The sequence below is a fragment of the Pan troglodytes genome, chromosome 18 (assembly GCF_028858775.2).
Source record: "Pan troglodytes isolate AG18354 chromosome 18, NHGRI_mPanTro3-v2.0_pri, whole genome shotgun sequence".
Taxonomy (NCBI): domain Eukaryota; kingdom Metazoa; phylum Chordata; class Mammalia; order Primates; family Hominidae; genus Pan; species Pan troglodytes.
In genome coordinates this window covers 87,943,856-87,963,087 of record NC_072416.2, presented here as the reverse complement: position 1 = coordinate 87,963,087, position 19,232 = coordinate 87,943,856, and the positions used below count along the sequence as shown (strand labels likewise).

At 53.3% G+C, this 19,232-nt stretch overlaps 2 protein-coding genes across 37 annotated transcripts in view; one reads left to right on the top strand and one right to left on the bottom strand.

Moving 5' to 3' along the window:
- The window catches only part of FANCA (FA complementation group A), an 83,919-nt gene extending 71,447 nt beyond the window's left edge, over nt 1–12,472 (top strand). For 6 of the 25 annotated variants that reach the window (XR_010152492.1, XR_010152494.1, XM_016930417.4 and 3 more), the window contains 12 exons: nt 1,346–1,518; nt 2,478–2,586; nt 4,350–4,409; nt 4,552–4,656; nt 5,788–5,900; nt 7,932–8,070; nt 10,000–10,062; nt 10,776–10,881; nt 11,321–11,396; nt 11,585–11,741; nt 11,900–11,992; nt 12,166–12,369. Coding sequence is in view for 11 of the 25 variants with exons in the window: in XM_016930417.4 (XP_016785906.3) it covers nt 1,346–1,518; nt 2,478–2,586; nt 4,350–4,409; nt 4,552–4,656; nt 5,788–5,900; nt 7,932–8,070; nt 10,000–10,062; nt 10,776–10,881; nt 11,321–11,396; nt 11,585–11,741; nt 11,900–11,992; nt 12,166–12,273 (1,302 nt within the window). In the remaining 14 variants the exon portion in view is untranslated. Of the gene's footprint in view, nt 1–1,345; nt 1,519–2,477; nt 2,587–4,349; nt 4,410–4,551; nt 4,657–5,787; nt 5,901–7,931; nt 8,071–9,999; nt 10,063–10,775; nt 10,882–11,074; nt 11,397–11,584; nt 11,746–11,899 lie in introns of those variants that run through there. The other 19 variants (XM_063797526.1, XM_063797527.1, XM_063797524.1 and 16 more) reach the window with 11 other exon arrangements.
- Nucleotides 9,945–19,232, bottom strand: part of ZNF276 (zinc finger protein 276) — a 20,835-nt gene continuing 11,547 nt past the window's right edge. For 9 of the 12 annotated variants that reach the window (XM_009431457.4, XM_009431459.5, XM_009431461.4 and 6 more), the window contains 6 exons: nt 17,467–17,577; nt 17,322–17,397; nt 16,841–16,958; nt 12,967–13,066; nt 11,579–12,898; nt 9,945–10,977 (listed from right to left, as the gene is read on the bottom strand). In XM_009431457.4, coding sequence (XP_009429732.3) covers nt 12,628–12,898; nt 12,967–13,066; nt 16,841–16,958; nt 17,322–17,397; nt 17,467–17,577 — 676 coding nt within the window. In that variant the 3' untranslated portion in view covers nt 9,945–10,977; nt 11,579–12,627. Of the gene's footprint in view, nt 10,978–11,578; nt 12,899–12,966; nt 13,152–16,840; nt 16,959–17,321; nt 17,398–17,466; nt 17,578–19,232 lie in introns of those variants that run through there. The other 3 variants (XM_063797534.1, XM_063797531.1, XM_054669651.2) reach the window with 3 other exon arrangements.

Below are 19,232 nucleotides of genomic sequence, written 5' to 3'. Positions count from 1 at the left end.
CATGAGCCACTGCACCTGATCTTTATTCTTCTTTAAAAAATACAGCCAGCCGGGCACGGTGGCTTACGCCTGTAATCCCAGCACTTGGGGAGGCTGAGGTGGCTAGATCACTTGAGGTCAGGGGCTCGAGACCAGTTTGGCCAACATGGTGAAACCCCATCTCTACTAAAAATACAAAACACTAGTCGAGCATGGTGGTGTGTACCTATAGTCCCAGCTACTCAGGAAGCTGACTTACGAGAATCAGCTGAGCTCGAGAGTCAAGGCTGCCATAAGCCAAGACTGCACTGCCGCACTCCAGCCTGGGCAACCGGACTGAGACTGTCTCAACAACAACAACAACAACAAAAGACTTGTGAGGCAAAAATGATGTGTGGGGTAAAATGTTAGCCAGAGGTTAATCTGGGTGAAGGGCACATGAGTGTCCTCCTGCTGTTTTGTTTTGTTTTGTTTTGTTTTGTCTGTTTGTTTTTGAGACAGAGTCTTGCTCTGGAGTGCAGGCTGGAGTTCAGTGGCGGGATCTTGGCTCACTGCAGCCTCTACCTCCCGGATTCAAGCTATTCTCCTGCCTCTGCCTCCTGATTAGCTGGGATTACAGGCGCCTGCCACCACACCCAGCTAATTTTTGTATGGCAAAATTTTGTATGGCTAATTTTGTTGGCTAGGCTGGTCTTGGACTCCTGACCTCAGGTAATCCACCTGTCTTGGCCTCCCAAAGTGCTGGGATTACAGGCGTGAGCCACCATACCTGGCCTTTTTTTTTTTTTTTTTTTTTTGAGACGGAGTCTCGCTCTGTTGCCCAGTCTGAAGTGCAGTGGCGCGATCTGGGCTCACTGCAAGCTCCACCTCCCGGATTCACGCCATTCTCCTGCCTCAGCCGCCTGAGTCGCTGGGACTACAGGCGCCTGCCACCATGCCCAGCTAATTTTTTTGTATTTTTTAGTAGCAACAGGGTTTTACCATGTTAGCCAGGATGGTCTCCATCTCCTGACCTCGTGATCCGCCCGCCTTGGCCTCCCAAAGTGCTGGGATTACAGGCATGAGCCACCACGCCCAGCTGTTTTTTCTTAATTGATAAGTAGTACTGTAACTCCTGGGCTCAAGGAATCTGCCTGCCTCGGCCTCCCAAAGTGCTGGCATTACAGACGTGAGCCACAGCACCCGGCCTGCACTGTTCTATATTTGCAATTTCAAAGTGATTTCCAATTGAAATAGTTTGCCCCACTTGTTCCTTCTTGCCCTGTCCACTGTGGAGACCTCTCCCTGACCCCTGCTGTCTGGGTCCCCGACTGGCTGGGCAGTGAGCCCCGAGGCCTTCCTGTGCCAGCATACTGCTCTTTTCCAGGAGATGGTAGCTGACCTGGAGCTGCAGCAAGACCTCTCAGTGCCTCTCGGCCACACCCCTTCCCAGGGGCACTTCCTCTTTGAGATTTTCCGCAGACGGCTCCAGGCTCTGACAAGCGGGTGGAGCGTGGCTGCCAGCCTTCAGAGACAGAGGGAGCTGCTAATGTACAAACGGTAACACCTACTACCACCTGGGCAGGGCAGCACCACCTGGGCAGGGCAGCATCTCATGACGGTCCTAGAGTTTCTTTGTAGTGAGTTTGTTTCTCGTTGCTTACTTGGCTGTGTGTCCCCACCCCAAGCCTGTCCGTCTCTGTGGCACATGCCGCGGAGAAGAGGATCTGGAGGGTTGAAAGTACTTTTGACTAAAACCTTCCAGCCAAGCGAGGTGGTTCCTGCCTGTAATCCTAGGACTTTGGGAGGCTGAGATGAGTGGATCACCTGAGGTCAGGAGTTTGAGACCAGCCTGACCAACATGGCGAAACGCCACGTCTACTAAAAATACAAAAAAAAATACAAAAAAATTTAGCTGGGCGTGGTGGCGGGCACCTGTAATCCCAGCTACTCGGGAGACTGAGGCAGGAGAGTGGTGTGAACCTGGGAGGCAGAGGTTTCAGTGAGCCGCGATCACGCCATTGCACGCCAGCCTGGGCAACGGAGCGAGACTCTGTCTCAACAACAACAACAAAACCTTCCTGCTCAGACGTGGAGGGACGTCGCAGAAGGAGCTCTTGTGAAAGTAGGGAAAAGTGTTGAGAAACGCCCACGGCGGCTGCATTTATAAGAAGAAGCGTGGAGTCATTTAATTTTACAGTCATAGGGAATTGCTTCACTAGACAGACTGGTGCGTCATCCACTTGGTTATTATGTAACTGTCAGAAGTTGTTGGTTATTATGTAACTGTTAAAAGTTGTTTGGTAACACATTTTGAGTGCAGTGGGCCAAACACGGTATAGGGGAGGTGGGCTCAGAGTGCAGGCTTTGGATGGGACAGAGGGACACAGGCCAAGGCTCTGGTTCCAACTGTGGCCCTGGGTTTCAGGGTAGTGGTTGCTGCTCTGAGAGTCTGAGCCCTTGGGAAGGAGCAGAGTGTACGCTGTGCTGTCGCCACCAATATAGCCCCTTCTTTCCAGGATCCTCCTCCGCCTGCCTTCGTCTGTCCTCTGCGGCAGCAGCTTCCAGGCAGAACAGCCCATCACTGCCAGATGCGAGCAGTTCTTCCACTTGGTCAACTCTGAGATGGTAGGTGCCCCGTGTGCACGTGTCCGTCTGATCTGTCAGTGCCTGTGGCGCTGACAGCAGCTCTTGCAGCCTCCATGCGTGTACTGACCGTGTGAATTACTGAGGAAAGGGTTCAAAGTCAAATAGGGAACAGTGTCTGGAATGCCATGTGAGGGAGGACCCCACCCACAGCCAGGACGGCCACCAGCACATCACCAAACCAGCTGTAGGCTGCCTTCTCCCAAGTTTGAGTTCCTTTAGTTTCCCTCAAGTTTTAATGATTTTGACACATGGAATCGTACAGACCATTTTGTGTGCCATGCACCTCGGTTCATTTATTTCTAATCTCAACATGCTTCATGTGTAAAAAAGCCTTGTGGTGATCTGACTACTGCTGTTGCCTGCCAGGCAGCCCAGTTATCTTCCATTTTAGACACTGCCCAGCGTCAGTTGCAGGGTGATCTTAACCAGTAGGCTGGGTGCGGTGGCTCACGCCCGTAATCCCAGCACTCTGGAAAGGTGGGTGGATCACTTGAGCCCAGGAGTTCGAGACCAGCCTGGGCAACACGACAAAACCCTGTTTCTACAAAAAATAGAAAAATTAGCTGGGTATGGTGGTGCACGCCTGTAGTCCCACCTACTTGAGAGGCTGGGTCAGGAGGATTAATTGAGCCCAGGAGGCAGAGTTGCACTGAGCCAAGATCCCACCACTACACTCCAGCCTGGGTGACAGAGCGACACTCTTGTCTCAAATAAAAAGAAGTGGCACTTGCTGTGGGGAGGGGCAGCGTAGGGACCCAGTTGGTCAGAGCTGGGGAGACAGATACCAGCCCCTCCCACTCTACAGAGAGCTGCTTCTGCTCCCGAAGGCCTTTTTCTTGTTTTTGAAGATGCACAAACGTGAGAGATGGAATTCAGGTTCCATGCCAGCTGTGCAGCATTTTATATTTTTATTTATTTATTTTTTTATTTTTTGAGACAGAGTCTTGCTTTGTCGCCCAGGCTGGAGTGCAGCAGTGCAATCTTGGCTCACCCCGCAACCTCCGCCTCCCAGGTTCAAGCGATTCTTCTGCCTCAGCCTCCTGAGTAGCTGGGACTACAGGTGCCTGCCACCATACCCGGCTAAGTTTTGTATTTTTAGTAGAGATGACGTTTTACCATGTTGGTCAGGCTGGTCTTGAACTCCTGACCTTGTGATCCACCCGCCTTGGCCTCCCAAAGTCCTGGGATTACAGGTGTGAGCCCGGCCTTGTGCAGCACTTTAAAATGTGACAAGGAAAGCAGAGGACGTGAGACTAGCAAAAGCTTTCAGAAAATCACTATGGTCTCCTTTGAATTCTTATGAATGGCTGTTTTTCGGAAAGCTCTCAGTTGGCACGTGACAGCCGACAGACAGGAAAACACCATAGACAGCACTTGGTTAGTGAAGGGACCAGAGGATGGTTGGCCCTTGGTATTAGTGTCGTCCTCACCACAGATCTAGGCTCCGGGTGCGTCCCCTTCCCTGCGGCTGCTTGTGCCTCCCTGGCTTCTTCCTGGAGCCTACAAGACTGTTTCGGCCAGAGCTGGTGGGCTGCAGGATCTGGCCGCCCAGGGAAGCCGTTAAGTTTCAGGACAGCACAGCCAGGGCGCCAGGCCCGGTCAGCCAGGAGCACCATCCATGGTGGCCACACCAAGCCTTAGCGAGTGTTTTTCTCACAACTGAATCCACAGCAGCCACTCTGCATGTTGGTCTCGCCTCTCTTCCTGTGGGCTTTTCTTACCTGCCTTGAACTCTTTTGCAGAGAAACTTCTGCTCCCACGGAGGTGCCCTGACACAGGACATCACTGCCCACTTCTTCAGGGTGAGCTGCTCCCTCAGCCCCTCTCGTGGCCTTCTCAGAACGCCGTGGGTGGATCCTCCTGTCAGCTTCCTGCGAGTTCCTTCACTCTACTAGTTGTGGGTCCTCACAAACCGCTGACCTCCTGCTGCATTCTCTCCTGCAGGGCCTCCTGAACGCCTGTCTGCGGAGCAGAGACCCCTCCCTGATGGTCGACTTCATACTGGCCAAGTGCCAGACGAAGTGCCCCTTAATTTTGACCTCTGCTCTGGTGGGTCACCTGTCTTGTTGGGTGTTTTGTTTTGGGGATGAGTGGGAGACTCCACAGCTGCCTCTGGCATCTCTGCGGCACGTCTCCATCACGGGTGTTACCATCTCAGGGAAAATGCGTCAGGAGACATGGAGGCCACAGTTAAAGATGCCAGCTCACAGCAGATGAGGGCCGCACATCCTGAGTTCCCAGAACCGTCCCTGCCCCCACCGCCGTCACCATGGCACCCTCAGGACTTCTCCCCTGTGGACCCCACTCAGACCCCACGGGCACCTTCATGTCCACAGGGGTGCAGGGCTTGTTTCTTCACGGTCTTGGGTTGTGCACTGGCTGGAGGCTGTACGGTGGCTGCCTGTGCCCCGTCACGAGAGCATAACTGTGGCCCACTTGGCCCTGACTATGCTTTCTTGGGACTTCGGAGCAGAGACTTCACCTCAGCTCCCGCCACAGCTCAGCAGGCTCCCCTAGCAGCCCAGGGTCCCGGGAGTGGGAGGAGGGCAGCATTTCCCTCACTTCCTTGGCGGCTCACTTAGTCCTGAAGACCACAGCTGTCGCCCTTCCTTCTCGGTCATCAGGGACACGAGGGCCTTTTTCTCCGCAGCACGGCATGTTCCCCAGGGAGCTCCTCAAGCAGGCTGCATTTGCACCGAGTTGTAGCTCAGTTGGTGGAATTCGTGAGAAATGAACTCTTCGGTGTTTAGAACGCCATCTCTCAGCTGAGGGCATCCAAGGACCAGGCATTCCCAGCTCAGGGCAGTGTGGTCTCTTCACTGTTTTGTTCCCAGCTCAGAGGAGTGTGGTCCCTTCACTGTTTCGTTCCCAGCTCAGGGCAGTGTGGTCCCTTCACTGTTTCATTCCCAGCTCAGGGGACTGTGGTCCCTTCACTGTTGCGTTAGGCCAGGCTCTTCCTTCTCCAAATTCCACGTCTTCCGTGAGTGTGGGTAATAATGCCTCATGGAACTGCTTTGAGCCTTAATTGACGTAAAAAATATTGGCTTTGGAGTTCCAGAGCGCAGGGTGAGTGTGGGCCTGTGGTGGCCTGTAGGAGCACTGGGGGCTTGTCATGGCTGTGGCAGCAGAGGTGTGTCCACCTCAGCCACCCTCATCTGTGTGCTGGTGCTGTCTCCATAGGTGTGGTGGCCGAGCCTGGAGCCTGTGCTGCTCTGCCGGTGGAGGAGACACTGCCAGAGCCCGCTGCCCCGGGAACTGCAGAAGCTACAAGAAGGCCGGCAGTTTGCCAGCGAGTACGTGTGGGTGGTGAGATGGGGTGTGCCCGCCCAGATGCACTTCGGGACCTGCTCACGGTCATCTCCTAAACACCCTGGCTTGCTTGAGAGAAGCGGTGTGGGCAGCCTCTCGTGTGAGCAGGGAGAAAAGAACCGAGTTCTCATGGTGGTGGGCGCCTGTAATCCCAGCTACTGGGGAGGCCGAGGCAGGAGAATCACTTGAACCCAGGAGGCGGAGTTTCCAGTGAGCCGAGATCACTCCAACGGCCAATAGAGCAAGACTCTGTCCAGAAAAAAAAACAAAAAAAAAACAGCCTCTGCCAGTCTCTCGTCTGAGTGAGGAACGGCCTCTCCCAGGCTCCCGTCTGAGTGAGGAGCTCGAGTGATTCCTTTGCACCTGCTCCCCTTCCTCTTATATCTAATGTGGGCTCCCAGAGTGCACCTCGTGCTGGTAGGGTCAGTGTCATGGGGACCTCAGGGATGCAGATTCTCAGCCTACCCTGACCTGTCGACCCCAGTCAGATATTCACGGGTCCTTGCAAACCATCAAGCTCCTGGCGCGATCCAGGCTCAGACACCCTTCTGAGGACCACAGAGCTGACAGCCACTCCACCTGCTGAATGTGGGTGCCGTGTTCTTAAGGGGTCGTCAGAGGGCACTGCTAGTACCCATCCTGCCTCCTTGGAGAACACCTTACTTTGTGACTAGTTTTGAATCACTGATGCCACACTGGGTCCCCTCAGGGTTTGGCTGCTCGCCGTCTGCTGAAAGAACAAAAGAGGGCCCCGGCGCGGTGGCGCACACCTGTAATCCCAGCACTTTGGGAGGCCAAGGCAGGTGGATCACCTGAGGTCAGGAGTTTGAGACCAGCCTGGCCAACATGTGAAACCGTCTCTACTGAAAATACAGAAATGAGCTGGGTGTGATAGTGTGTGCCTGTAGTCCCAGCTACTCAGGAGGCTGAGGCAGGAGAATTGCTTGAACCCAGGAGGTGGAGGTTGCACTGAGCCGAGATCATGCCATTGTAGTCCAGCATGGGCAACGAGAGAGAAACTCCACCTCAAAAAAAAAAGGAGAAAGCAGGTCACACCTCCAGTTCTAATTCTACAAACAGATCAGATTGTCTGAAGTTTTGGTTTTTTTTTTGTTTTGTTTGAGACAGAGTTTCACTCTTGTCACCCACCCTAGAGTGAGATGGCATGATCTCGGCTCACCATCACCTCCGCCTCCCAGGTTCAAACGATTCTCTTGCCTCAGTCTCCTGAGTAGCTGGGATTACAGGCGTGAGCCAACATGCCTGGCTGATTTTGTATTTTTAGTAGAGACAGGGTTTCTCCATGTTGGTCAGGCTGGTCTCGAACTCCCGACCTCAGGTGATCTGCCTGCCTCAGCCTCCCAAAGTGCTGGGATTACAGGCGTGAACCACCACGCCCTGCCTCGTTTTTGTTTATTTGAGATTGAGTCTCACCGTGTTGCCCAGGCAGGTCTCAAACTGCTGGGCTTAAGCGATCCTCCTGAAGTGCTATGATTGCAGATGTGAACTATCATGCCCAGCTTATTTAAAGTCTCTTAAACCACAGCATTGTTTCATTAATTTCCTACCAATTTTTTAACCAGCCAGAAAACTCAGACACCACACTGGGGCCAGAGCCAGGCAGTCCTTTGTTCTCTGTTGTAGGAGGGAATGCCTGATCCACAGGGCCAGGCATGGACAACTGAGGAAAATGAGGCCTCTTCTTCCAAAATGTAGGCAGCTGGGGCCCAAGAGCACAGGGCAAGGTAGACAGGACCAGGCCAGCTGCCTGCTCAGTCAGCAGCTCTCAGAATGCCAGGATGCCGTGGGGGCAGCACCAGCACCTGCCCACACTCTCACGTGGACCTGGGGGTGCTGGGGGATGCAGACCTAGTTTCTGATGGTCCTGAAACCCTTCTCTGTCCTCTGATGGAAAGGCAGGCCCCAAAGGTGACAGGTGGGAATAAGGACTCGGTTTCTATGGCGTGGTTGTATGGTTGTAAGGCCCTGCAATGACCCCGTTCTCTCTGTCCCAGTTTCCTCTCCCCTGAGGCTGCCTCCCTGGCACCCAACCCGGACTGGCTCTCAGCTGCTGCACTGCACTTTGCGATTCAACAAGTCAGGGAAGAAAACATCAGGAAGCAGCTAAAGAAGCTGGACTGCGAGAGAGAGGAGGCAAGATAGGAAATTCTTTTACTCATTTATTTTCTCGCAAGCTTGGTTTCAATCAGTGCTATTTCTCTGGGCTTGTCTGATGAACTGTTTTTCTAAAGACAAATATGTGGCTTGGAGCAAGACTTTTTTTTTTTTTTTTTTTGTATTTTTAGTAGAGACGGGGTTTCACTGTGTTAGCTAGTATGGTCTCGATCTCCTGACCCCGTGATCCTCCCTCCTTGGCCTCCCAAAGTGCTGGGATTACAGGCATGAGCCACCACGCCCGGCTGGCTTGGAGTAAGACTTTGACTATCAAGTTTACTAGTAAAAATAATAATTTCATTTTTTTAAATGGTTGTATGTAGTTGAGACAGGGTGTCACTGTCGCCCAGGCTGGAGTGCAGTGGTGCAGTCAGCTTACTGCAGCCTCTTCTGGGCTCAAGCCATCCTCTTACCTCAGCCTCTGGAGTAGCTCGGACTACAGGTGTGTGCCACCATGCCCGGCTCATTTTGTAATTTTTTCTGAGATGGGGGTCTGTAGTCCAGGCATGGTGGCTCATGCCTGTAATCCCAACACTTAGGGAGGCCGAGGCAGGCGGATCACTTGGTGTCAGGAATTTGAGACCAGCTTGGGCAACATGGTGAAACCTTGTCTCTACTAAAAACACAAAAATTAGTCGGGTGTGGTGGTGCGCACCTACAATCCCATAGCCTGTAAAGCTACTCAGGAGGCTGAGGCAAGAGGATCACTTGAACCCAGGGGGCAGAGGCTGCAGTGAGCCGAGATCACGCCACTGCCCTGCAGTCTGGGTGACAGAGCGAGACTTGTCTCAAAAAAAAAAAATTTTTTTTTAAGTAAAAATTAAAAGAGATGGGGGTCTCACTGTGTTGCCCAGGCTTGAAGTGCTTTTCTTCAGCTTATTTTTATCCTCATCACAGCCCAGCGTAAAGGCTGTCAGCCTTCAAGTGGTGCCTTCTGTGTTCATGCTGCAGTAGCCTTGATTCATGTGCTGAGGGACAGCCCCAGATAAGCTTGCAGTGAGACAGCTCAGAGCTGGGGTGCTGGGGACAAGAGGCAGCAAGGATGGGACCGTCTGCAGCCATAGGCATAGGGAAAGGAGTGGGAGAGGCTGCTCTTGAATTCCAGGCCAGGGACCATGCTCGACTCAGACCCACTGCCCACCTGGTTGCTGCGCCCTGGAAAGCCTGACTGCCCCCACAAGACCAGTGACACCCACACAGCTCTCTGTGCAGGGAGGCAAGGGTGGTGTGTGCAGAACAGGCCAACAGAAACAAGCATCCCACAAGAGAGCTGGAGGCAGCAGCCCTCTGTGCCCAGCCTGAGATCTGCAACGCATAGGTGCCATGTCAGCACACAACTTACACCAGCTCAAAGCTGGATCGACAGCAGCGCCCAGGGTTTTGGTGATTATAACCACCCTACAGGGGTTCTTCTGAGTACGTCTTCAGGTTTCTTGTGTAGTTTTGTTAGAAGGGATTTTAGTGGCTCCAGGGCCTTAGGGCCCTAGTGTGCGGCGAGGAGTGTCCACAGAGACCCTGCCCAGTCAGGCCCTACTTTAGGCTGGAGCCTGTGGGTTTATCTTCAAGGATTTTACAAACACTTCTGACAGGAGGCCTTGCAGGGAGATGATGCTGAGTTGGGACTGCGCACAGCCAAGGAGACCGCAGCAGTCTTCTCTTTCTGGCTCTTGTCACTTTTTCAAACTGTTTCTAGCTTTGTTTAAAGGCAAGTGTGAAATGACCCAGCCAGTAGTAATTAATTCTCAATTAAGCTGTCTCTCTAGAAGTGATTGGAAAGTTTTCTAAGATCCACTTAAAGGATTTATGGCCTAGATGTAAAAAATTTCAATTAAAGAGGAATGTGTCAGCCTTGGTTAGAATGACAGCACAGGTGATTTTAATGTAATAAGTGCACGTTTTTATTTACAGCTATTGGTTTTCCTTTTCTTCTTCTCCTTGATGGGCCTGCTCTCGTCACATCTGACCTCAAATGTAAGTCAGACCTTACCAGCCAAGGTGTCCTCTCCCACTGTGGGCCAGGCAGGGGCACCAGGCAGCCAGCTTCCAAGTCAGGGTTTCCAGACTAGCTCAGGAGCTCCTTGTGTTTGCGGAAGTGTGAGTGAGAACTCCCAGGCCGTGGGTTTGTTTTGTTTTGTTTTGTTTTTTTTGAGATGGGGGTCTCACTCTGTCACCCAGGCTGGAGTGCAATGGTGTGATCTCGGCTCACTGCAACCTCAGCCTCCTGGGTTCAAGCAATTCTCGTGCATCAGCCTCCCAAGTAGCTGGGATTACAGGCGTGAGTCTGTCACACCCGGCTAATTTTTGTATTTTTAGTAGAGACGGGGTTTCACCATATTGCCAGGCTGGTCTTGAACTGGCCTCAGTGATCCGCCGACCTCGGCCTCCCAAAGTGTTGGGATTACAGGCATGAGCCACTGCATCCGGCCTGTGGGCCTTTCTTTTAATGTCTTATTTGAGGACGTGGTGCAGCAGCCTTGGTGTGGGTGCTCGAAGTCCCTGGCCTCCTACCTGAGCCTCTTCTGTCCAGAGGCCCAGTATTACCTTCTATAGGTAAAACTGTCACCAGTTTTAAGACTTTCAATAAGCAAAGAGGAAATGCCCTCTTCTGTGCTGAGGGCTGTACCCTCCTACCCATGGGAGCACCAGGTCGGCCATTCTCAGGGTTGGTCTCCCGTGGTTTACAGAGCACCAGAGACCTGCCAAAGGCTTTCCACGTTTGTGCAGCAATCCTCGAGTGTTTAGAGAAGAGGAAGATATCCTGGCTGGCACTCTTTCAGTTGACAGAGAGTGGTAAGAAACACGCTGCTGAGGCACAAATGCGGAGGGCCGCTCTTCTCAGAGGCAACTTTCCAATGGTTAAGCACGAGCCCTCCTTGAGGTTCCTTGCTAAATCAGTTTATAAGCTCCGTTTTAGTTGGGACAGATTAAGTACAAACTTGTTTAAAGCAATAAGATAATTTACTGGCTCACTGGTCAACCCCAGGACCAATGGGCCTATCGTGGGGACTGCCTCTCTCTGCACCACACCCACCCTCCTGCAAGAGGTCGACCCCCCATCCTCTCCCAGCTGCTGACAGGTACCTGGGTATCCTCAGCTCAGGCTGTTCGCCCCACACTATCCCCACAGCCAGGCCTCCCAGGGTACACGTCCCGACCCCCAGGGGTGTCCCCAGCACTGATAATAGGCAGAGATGTCCAGAGTTGCCTGAGCCACTTCTTGGTGTTGCAGACCTCAGGCTGGGGCGGCTCCTCCTCCGTGTGGCCCCGGATCAGCACACCAGGCTGCTGCCTTTTGCTTTTTACAGGTACCTCCACCCACAGGGCTGGTCAGGGCTGGACAGTGTTTCCCAGATCCCCATCTCAGCACCTCTGGGTCCCGCCAGATGGGAAGGGTTGCCTATGCCTCTGCTCCACAGATGAGCAGTATCCCTTGGCATCGCCTGCTACCTTTCCAGCAGTCTGTAGCCATTTGTCACTATGTCTTTACCTCTAGTCTTCTCTCCTACTTCCATGAAGACGCGGCCATCAGGGAAGAGGCCTTCCTGCATGTTGCTGTCGACATGTACTTGAAGCTGGTCCAGCTCTTCGTGGCTGGGGATACAAGCACAGTTTCACCTCCAGCTGGCAGGAGCCTGGAGCTCCAGGGTCAGGCAGGTGCAAGGGCCAGTCCCATCTCCAGGGGAGCTCCCCCCAGCCGGAGGCTCCTTCTGCCAAAGAATGTTCCGGCACAGCATGCAGACTATGGGGGACACACCAGCCCTGTTTCTGTATGTCTTCTAACCTGTGAGTTTGCCTGTTTTCTCTCTAGGGCAACCCTGTGGAACTGATAACAAAAGCTCGTCTTTTTCTGCTGCAGTTAATACCTCGGTGCCCGAAAAAGAGCTTCTCACACGTGGCAGAGGTAACGTCAAGATGCCCACCTTGGGCCACGTGGGGGACATGAGAATTGACAGCTGCCTGGGCCATGTGCCTGCCTGGCTGGCAATACAACTCGACTATTTCTGCCAGAGCCCCTCCCCTGTGGTCTGAGGCCTAGTGGGCGGCATGGGCTGAGGACCTGCTCCTCTCTCACAGCTGCTGGCTGATCGTGGGGACTGCGACCCAGAGGTGAGCGCCGCCCTCCAGAGCAGACAGCAGGCTGCCCCTGACGCTGACCTGTCCCAGGAGCCTTATCTCTTCTGACGGGACCTGCCACTGCACACCAGCCCAGCTCCCGTGTAAATAATTTATTACAAGCATAACATGGAGCTCTTATTGCACTAAAAAGTGGATTACAAATCTCCTCGACTGCTTTAGTGGGGAAAGGAATCAATTATTTATGAACTGTCCGGCCCCAAGTCACTCAGCGTTTGCGGGAAAATAAACCACTGGTCCCAGAGCAGAGGAAGGCTACTTGAGCTGGACACCAAGCCCGCCTCCAGCACCAAGGGCGGGCAGCACCCTCCGACCCTCCCATGCGGGTGCACACGAAGGGTGAGGCTGACACAGCCACTGCGGAGTCCAGGCTGCTAGAGGTGCTCATCCTCACTGCCGTCCTCAGGTGGGTTCGGGCTTCACCGCCTGGCCCTCTGTGGTCACAGAGGGGCTGGGTGGCCCAGGTGGTGGTTCCGCCTCCAGGGGCAGGGCCTTGTCCTGGGTCTGTGTCAGCGGGTGCACCATGGACATGTGTACATTGAGGTTGTGGGCCTTCTCGAACCGCCGGCCACACTGGTCACAGGCAAAGTCCAGCTCAGTCTCAGCCTTGTGTTTGGTCATGTGGTACTTGAGGGACGCCCGCTGCCTGCACTGGAACCCACAGACCTCACACCTGGGAGACAGAGGCAGGTAAGAAGGTGCGCGGGCCACAGCCCTGGGGGGGGCCTGACTCACACTTACTGCAAAGGCTTGGCTCCCGAATGTCGCATTTGGTGGACGAGAAGGTGCTTCCGCTGCTTGAAGGTTTGTCCACATTCGTCACAGATATAGTTCCGCACCTCTGAGAGGGGAGAGTCCAGTGAGTCCAGGCCCCTGATGCTCCAACCTCCCGGGGGGACGATGATGACAATGTGAAACCATCACAGCTGGGAAGACATTTCTGCACATGGTTCACCATGCAGTGGGCCCAAGCAAGGGGCCTACGAGGGCCTCGTTTATTAAGATCTTTAAACTGCTTTATACACTGTCACATGGCTTCATCAGCTGTGTGCATTTCAGGATGGTTTTCAAAGAAACCTCAGAAAGCTATTTCCTTAACCACAGATTCTTGTCTTTTTTTTTTTTTTTTTTGAGATGGAGTTTCGCTCTGTTACCCAGGCTGCAGTGCAGTGGCGTGATCTCAGCTCACTGCAACCTGCGCCTCCCAGGCTCAAGCGATTCTTCTGCCTCAGCCTGCCAAGTAGCTGGGATTACAGGCACCCCCCACCACGCCCAGCTGATTTTTGTATTTTTAGTAGAGACAGGGTTTCACCATATTGGCCAGGCTGGTCTTGAATTCCTGACCTTGTGATCTGCCTGCCTCGGTCTCCCAAAGTGCTGGGATTACACGTGTGAGCCACCGTGCCTGGCCTACAAATTCTTAAAGGAAGCCATATCACTAAGGTTGTATAGAATACTGATTGTCACAGCTATGGCTGTTCTCTAGAATTCATCTCCATATGAGAGGGGTCCATACCCAGGGGCTGAGGGTATGCATTGCTGTACTCGCTCTGGAAATCTTTCTCACACCCTTGAACAAAGAGATATCACTTGCTAGTCCACAAATACCACATGTGGACATGCAGACCCATTCACCCTGTGCTGCCTCCACATCTGTCAAGCCCTGAAACGCTTCACAAGACAGACTTTTCCCTTTGAAGGGAAACCCTATCTTGGCATTTTACTCTACGCTGTTCTTTTTTTTTTTGAGACTTGAGTCTTGCTCTGTTGCCCAGGCTGGAGTGCAACAGCCCAATCTCAGCTCACTGGAAACTCCACCTCCCAGGTTCAAGGAATTCTTTTTTTTTTTTTTGGAGACAGGGTCTTGCTCTGTTGCCCAGGTTGAAGTGCAATGGTACAATCATGGCTCACTATAGCCTGGAACTCCCAGGCTTAAGTGATCCTCCTGCCTCAACCTCTCAAGTAGCTGGGACCACAGGTGTGCACCACCACACCCAGGTAATTTAAAAAATTTGGGGGGCCGGTGCAGTGGCTCACACAAAGTGCTCAATCCCAGCACTCTGGAAGGCCAAGGCGGGCCGATCATGAAGTCAGTTCAAGACCAGCCCCAGCCCGATCAATATGGTAAAACCCTGTCTCTACTAAAAATACAAAAATTAGCCAGGTGTGGTGGCACACACTTGTAGTCCCAGCTACTCGGGAGGCTGAGGCAGCAGAATTGCATGAACCCAGGAGGTGGAGGTTGCAGTGAGCTGAGATTGCACCACTGCACTCCAGCCTGGGCGACACAGACTGTCCCGGAAAAAAAAAAAAAAATTGGGGGCTGGGCACGGTGGCTCATGCCTGTAATCCCAGCACTTTGGGAGGCCAAGGCAGGCAAATCACCTGAGGTCACAGGAACTCGAGACCAGCCTGGCCAACACAGCAAAACTCGCCTCTCTACTAAAAATAGAAAAATTACCCAGGCATCATGGCTCACGCTTATAATCCCAGCACTTCGGGAGGCCGAGGCAGGTGGATCACAAGGTCAGGAGATTGAGACCAGCCTCACTAACGTGGTGAAACCCCATCTGTACTGAAAATACGAAAAATTAGTCGGGTGTGGTGGCCGGCACCTGTAGTCCCAGCTATTTGGGAGGCTGAGGCAGAAGAATGGCTTTAACCCAGGAAGAGGAGCTTGCAGTGAGCTGAAATTGTGCCACTGCACCCCAGCCTGGGCAACAGAGCAAGACTCCATCAAAAAAAAAAAAAAAAAAAAAACACCCCCGGCGTGGTGGCAGGTGCCTGTAATCCCAGCTACTCAGGAGGCTGAGACAGGAGAATTGCTTGAACCCGGGAGGTGGAGGTTACAGTGAGCCAAGATCGCGCCACTGCACTCCAGCCATGGTGATAAGAGTGAGACTGTTTCAATCAATAAATTAAAAGCTTTTGGTAAAGACGGCCTCACTATGTTGCCCAGGCTGGTGTCAAACTCCTGGCCTCAAGCAATCCTACTGCCTTAGCCTCCAAAGTGCTGTGATTACAGGCATCAGCCGCTGCGCCCGGCCGGATTTCAGGTTTTTAAGGAACGGCTGGTTGTGACCATCAGGGACTGGACAGATGCAGAGTCTGAAGAACCAAACCCAAGGAAGTGCTGCCATCAGGAGAGAGGTGGGAGAACCCAAAAAATAACAACCCACATGTCAGGAGATGACCCAGCAGTGAAAAGCAATCCTAATGAAAAAATACTTCAGTAAATTCAAGTAAGGATAAATAACTCTTATTCTGTAATAAGTTCAAAACCAAGGAAAACTGTGTGTGTAAGGATCAATATACAGTTGTCCTCAGCTGGTTCCAGGCCCCCCCCCCCCCCCCCGCCACCCCTTACCAAAATCTGCTCATACTGAAGTCCCGAAGTTAGCCCTGCAGAGACCCTACAGAACCTGCACTTAGGAAAAGGCAGCCCTCTGAATACCAGGGATTCGAGTCCCTGACCATGGATATGTGGGTCCACGTGGTTCAAACAAGTTTTTTTTTTTTTTTTGAGACAGTGTCTCACTGTTGCCCAGGCTGGAGTGCAGTGGTGTGATCTTGGCTCACTGCAGCCTCCACCTCCGCCTCCCAAGTAGCTGTGCCTACAGGCGTGTGCCACCACACCCAGATAATTTTTGTATTTTTAGTAGAGACCAGGTTTTACCATGTTGGCCAGGCTGGTCTTGAACTGCTGACCTCAGGTGATCCACCCACCTCAGCCTCCCAAAGTGCTGGGATTACAGGTGTGAGCCACCGCGCCCGGCCAAGTTTGTCATTTTGAAAACATATCCTTGTTGGATTATAAAAGTAACTTGTGCATTATAGAAATTGTGAAAAATAAGACGGGCACAGAGACAGCACCCTCAGTCATAATTCCCCCATCCGCCTCCGGTCTTAATGACTCGACCTACACACACGTGAAGAGGCAGAACCACACGTGCCTCCCACCTGTCCATGTGGGCAGCTCCCCAGAGCTGGCGTGCCTTCATGCCTTCTGCCTTGCCTTTTAAGATACACTTGTTTGGGCCAGGTGCAGTGCTCACACCTGTAATCTCTGCACTTTGGAAGGCTGAGATCACTTGAGGTCAGGAGTTAGAGATCAGCCTGGCCAACATGGTGAAACCCTGTCTCTACCAAAAATTACAAAAATTAGCCAGGCATGGTTGCGGGTGCCTGTAATCCCAGCTACTTGGGAGGCTGAGGCGGGAGAATTGATTGAACCTGGGAGGCAGAGGTTGTGGTGAGCCAAGATGGTGCCACTGCACTCCAGCCTGGGCAACAGAGCAGGACTCCGTCTCAAAAAAAATTAAAAAATAAAATGACCAATTTGCAAAAGGACACCAAGATTGCTTGGCTATTAGTTTTGACAAACTGCCTAGATCCTGGGGAAGTCAGGAATTCCTTCCATCACAGGGAAGGGCAGATGCACACTGACGCCCTACTCTAGCCTTCATCTACCAACGTGACTGAGTACCGAAGACCCCATGAGCCACCTTCACGCACCCCCAACTCTTGGGGCGGGGATGGGTATGAGGAAGACTGGAAAGCAGGTCACGTGCCCCCTGGCTGTCACCCGCGTGGGCGACACTGGCGATAGGCGTACCTGTGTGGATGAGCTTCACGTGGCGCTGCAGGTAGCGGTCGATCATGAAAACCTTGTTGCAGCCAGGGTGGGGGCAGGGCCGCTCGCGGACCTCCTCGTGGTGCTCCTTGATGTGCTTCTGAAGGAGAGACTCGGTGAGAGACCCTCAGAGCCGCACCCGGGCCACATGGCACGAGCCCTCAGTAGGTGACAGCTGAGGCCCCTGGAAGGCAGATCCAACTCCTCCTCCAGCGACACCACTGGCTCCTTCACAGCTTCACTACAAGAAACTTCTAGACCCCCCGGGGGGTGTCTCAAGTGAAAGTCTGGCCCCACATCTACCCCCAAGGATGGCACTGGCTAGGATTGCTTCAGGTCTCCGTTAACCTAGGTCAAAGTGTCCTTGGGCACAAGTCTGAGTTAGGCTGCAGAAACACCTGCTACCTCCCCCAGGTTCACACTGACAGCTGCAGGGCCTGGGTCAGGCACAGCCAGTGCTCACCTTCATGCCGTCAGCGCCTCGGTACACGGCCGTGCAGCCCTGGTAAGGACACTTGTAGATGGTGGGAAGCTCCTCCCTGCAATGAAGAGCATGCATGGAGCCCCGGCCCCGACAGGCAGGGCGAGCCTCGCGTTGCAGGCATCACCTCTCACAACGAAGCTTCTTCTTCCATCCGGGCTTGGGTCCCGGCTTCTTCCGAATTCTTGGTTCTTCAGACTTCTTGGCTTCTTTGCTTTCACTCTTCTTACCAGAGACTCTGAAAAAAAGAGGTTCCCAGATTCAATGGTTTCTGATCTCCATTTGCAAATGTTTCTTGTCTCTCCAACCTGAGAAATGGTTTTTTCTGAAGCTTCCCTGAGTTGCTTCTGTGCTGACTGACCCTCAGAATCTACCTGAAGCCACCAAAGCCAGAGCAACTCTGGACAGGAGGCCTCAGGGGCAAGCACAGCAGAGGGCAAGGGCGCAGGACACAGCAGGGTCAGGGCGAACACAGCAGAGGGCGAGGGCGCAGGGTACAGCGGGGTACAGCAGGGTCACGGCGAGGGCGCAGGACACAGCAGGGTCAGGTGAACACAGCAGAGGGCGAGGGCGCAGAGTACAGCAGGGTCAGGGGCGAGCACAGCAGAGGGCAACAGCGCAGGACACAGCAGGGTCAGGTGTGAATACAGCAGGGTCGGGTGAGCACAGCAGAGGGCGAGGACGCAGCGTACAGGAGGGTCGGGGCAAACACAGCAGAGGATGAGGGCGCAGGGTACAGCAGGGTCAGGGGCGAGCACAGCAGAGGGCGACAGCGCAGGACACAGCAGGGTCAGGTGTGAATACAGCAGGGTCGGGTGAGCACAGCAGAGGGCGAGGACGCAGGGTACAGGAGGGTCGGGGCAAACAGCAGAGGATAAGGGCGCAGGGTACAGCAGGGTCAGGGGCGAGCACAGCAGAGGGCGACAGTGTAGGACACAGCAGGGTCAGGTGTGAATACAGCAGGGTCGGGTGAGCACAGCAGAGGGCGAGGACGCAGGGTACAGGAGGGTCGGGGCAAACACAGCAGAGGATGAGGGCGCAGGGTACAGCAGGGTCAGGGGCGAGCACAACAGAGGGCGAGGGCACGGTACAGCAGGGTCAGGTGAACACAGCGGAGGGCGAGGGCACAGGGTACAGCAGGGGTGGGTTCTGAGAACTAAAGCTTCACCCTGTGCTACACATAAAACCCAAAACTAGAGGTATCAGGACGGCAGAACAGGGATGTCCAAAGGACCACTCCTTTATCAAAACGACCTTATGCTAGGAAAAAGCTCAGAATCCACTCTCTCAAAATCGGTCAGCTTGATTCCAAGCTCAAGCCACCCAGGCAGGGCTTCAGAGGAACAGGTGATGCTCCCTGGGAAGCACACGGTGAGTAGCTGCCACCCCAGCATTCCTCAGCCCCGCCTCCACTGCAGGGAGCCCAGCCTGTGTTCCTGGAGCTGCTGGCTGGGACCATGGTGGGCAGGAGACCTTGTCCTCCAAAACTCTGGGGTCGTGCATTTTAGTTGGTCTGGCAAGTCCCTGAAGGACCAGCAAATGCAGCAGCTTCCAGTGTGCGTCTATCAGAGACTTAAAAGAGAGAGATGCACTTGTGGTTCCTTTCTGGATCCAGGTAAGAATAGTTAAGGAAATCTCTCAAGAACAGAAAGGAACTTCTTCATGGCGATAAAACCTCTACATGAAACCCACAGCAAACACCACGCTCAACTGTGAAGGACTGAAAGCTCTTCCTCCAAGGTCAGGAACAAGATACGGATTCTCTCAGCACAGCACTGGAGGCCCTAGCCAGAGTAACTGGGCAAGAAAAAGAAAACAAAGACAAATTCTCTCTATTCACAAATAACATGACCTTCTACATAGAAAACCCTAAAGATCCACATACAAAAAATC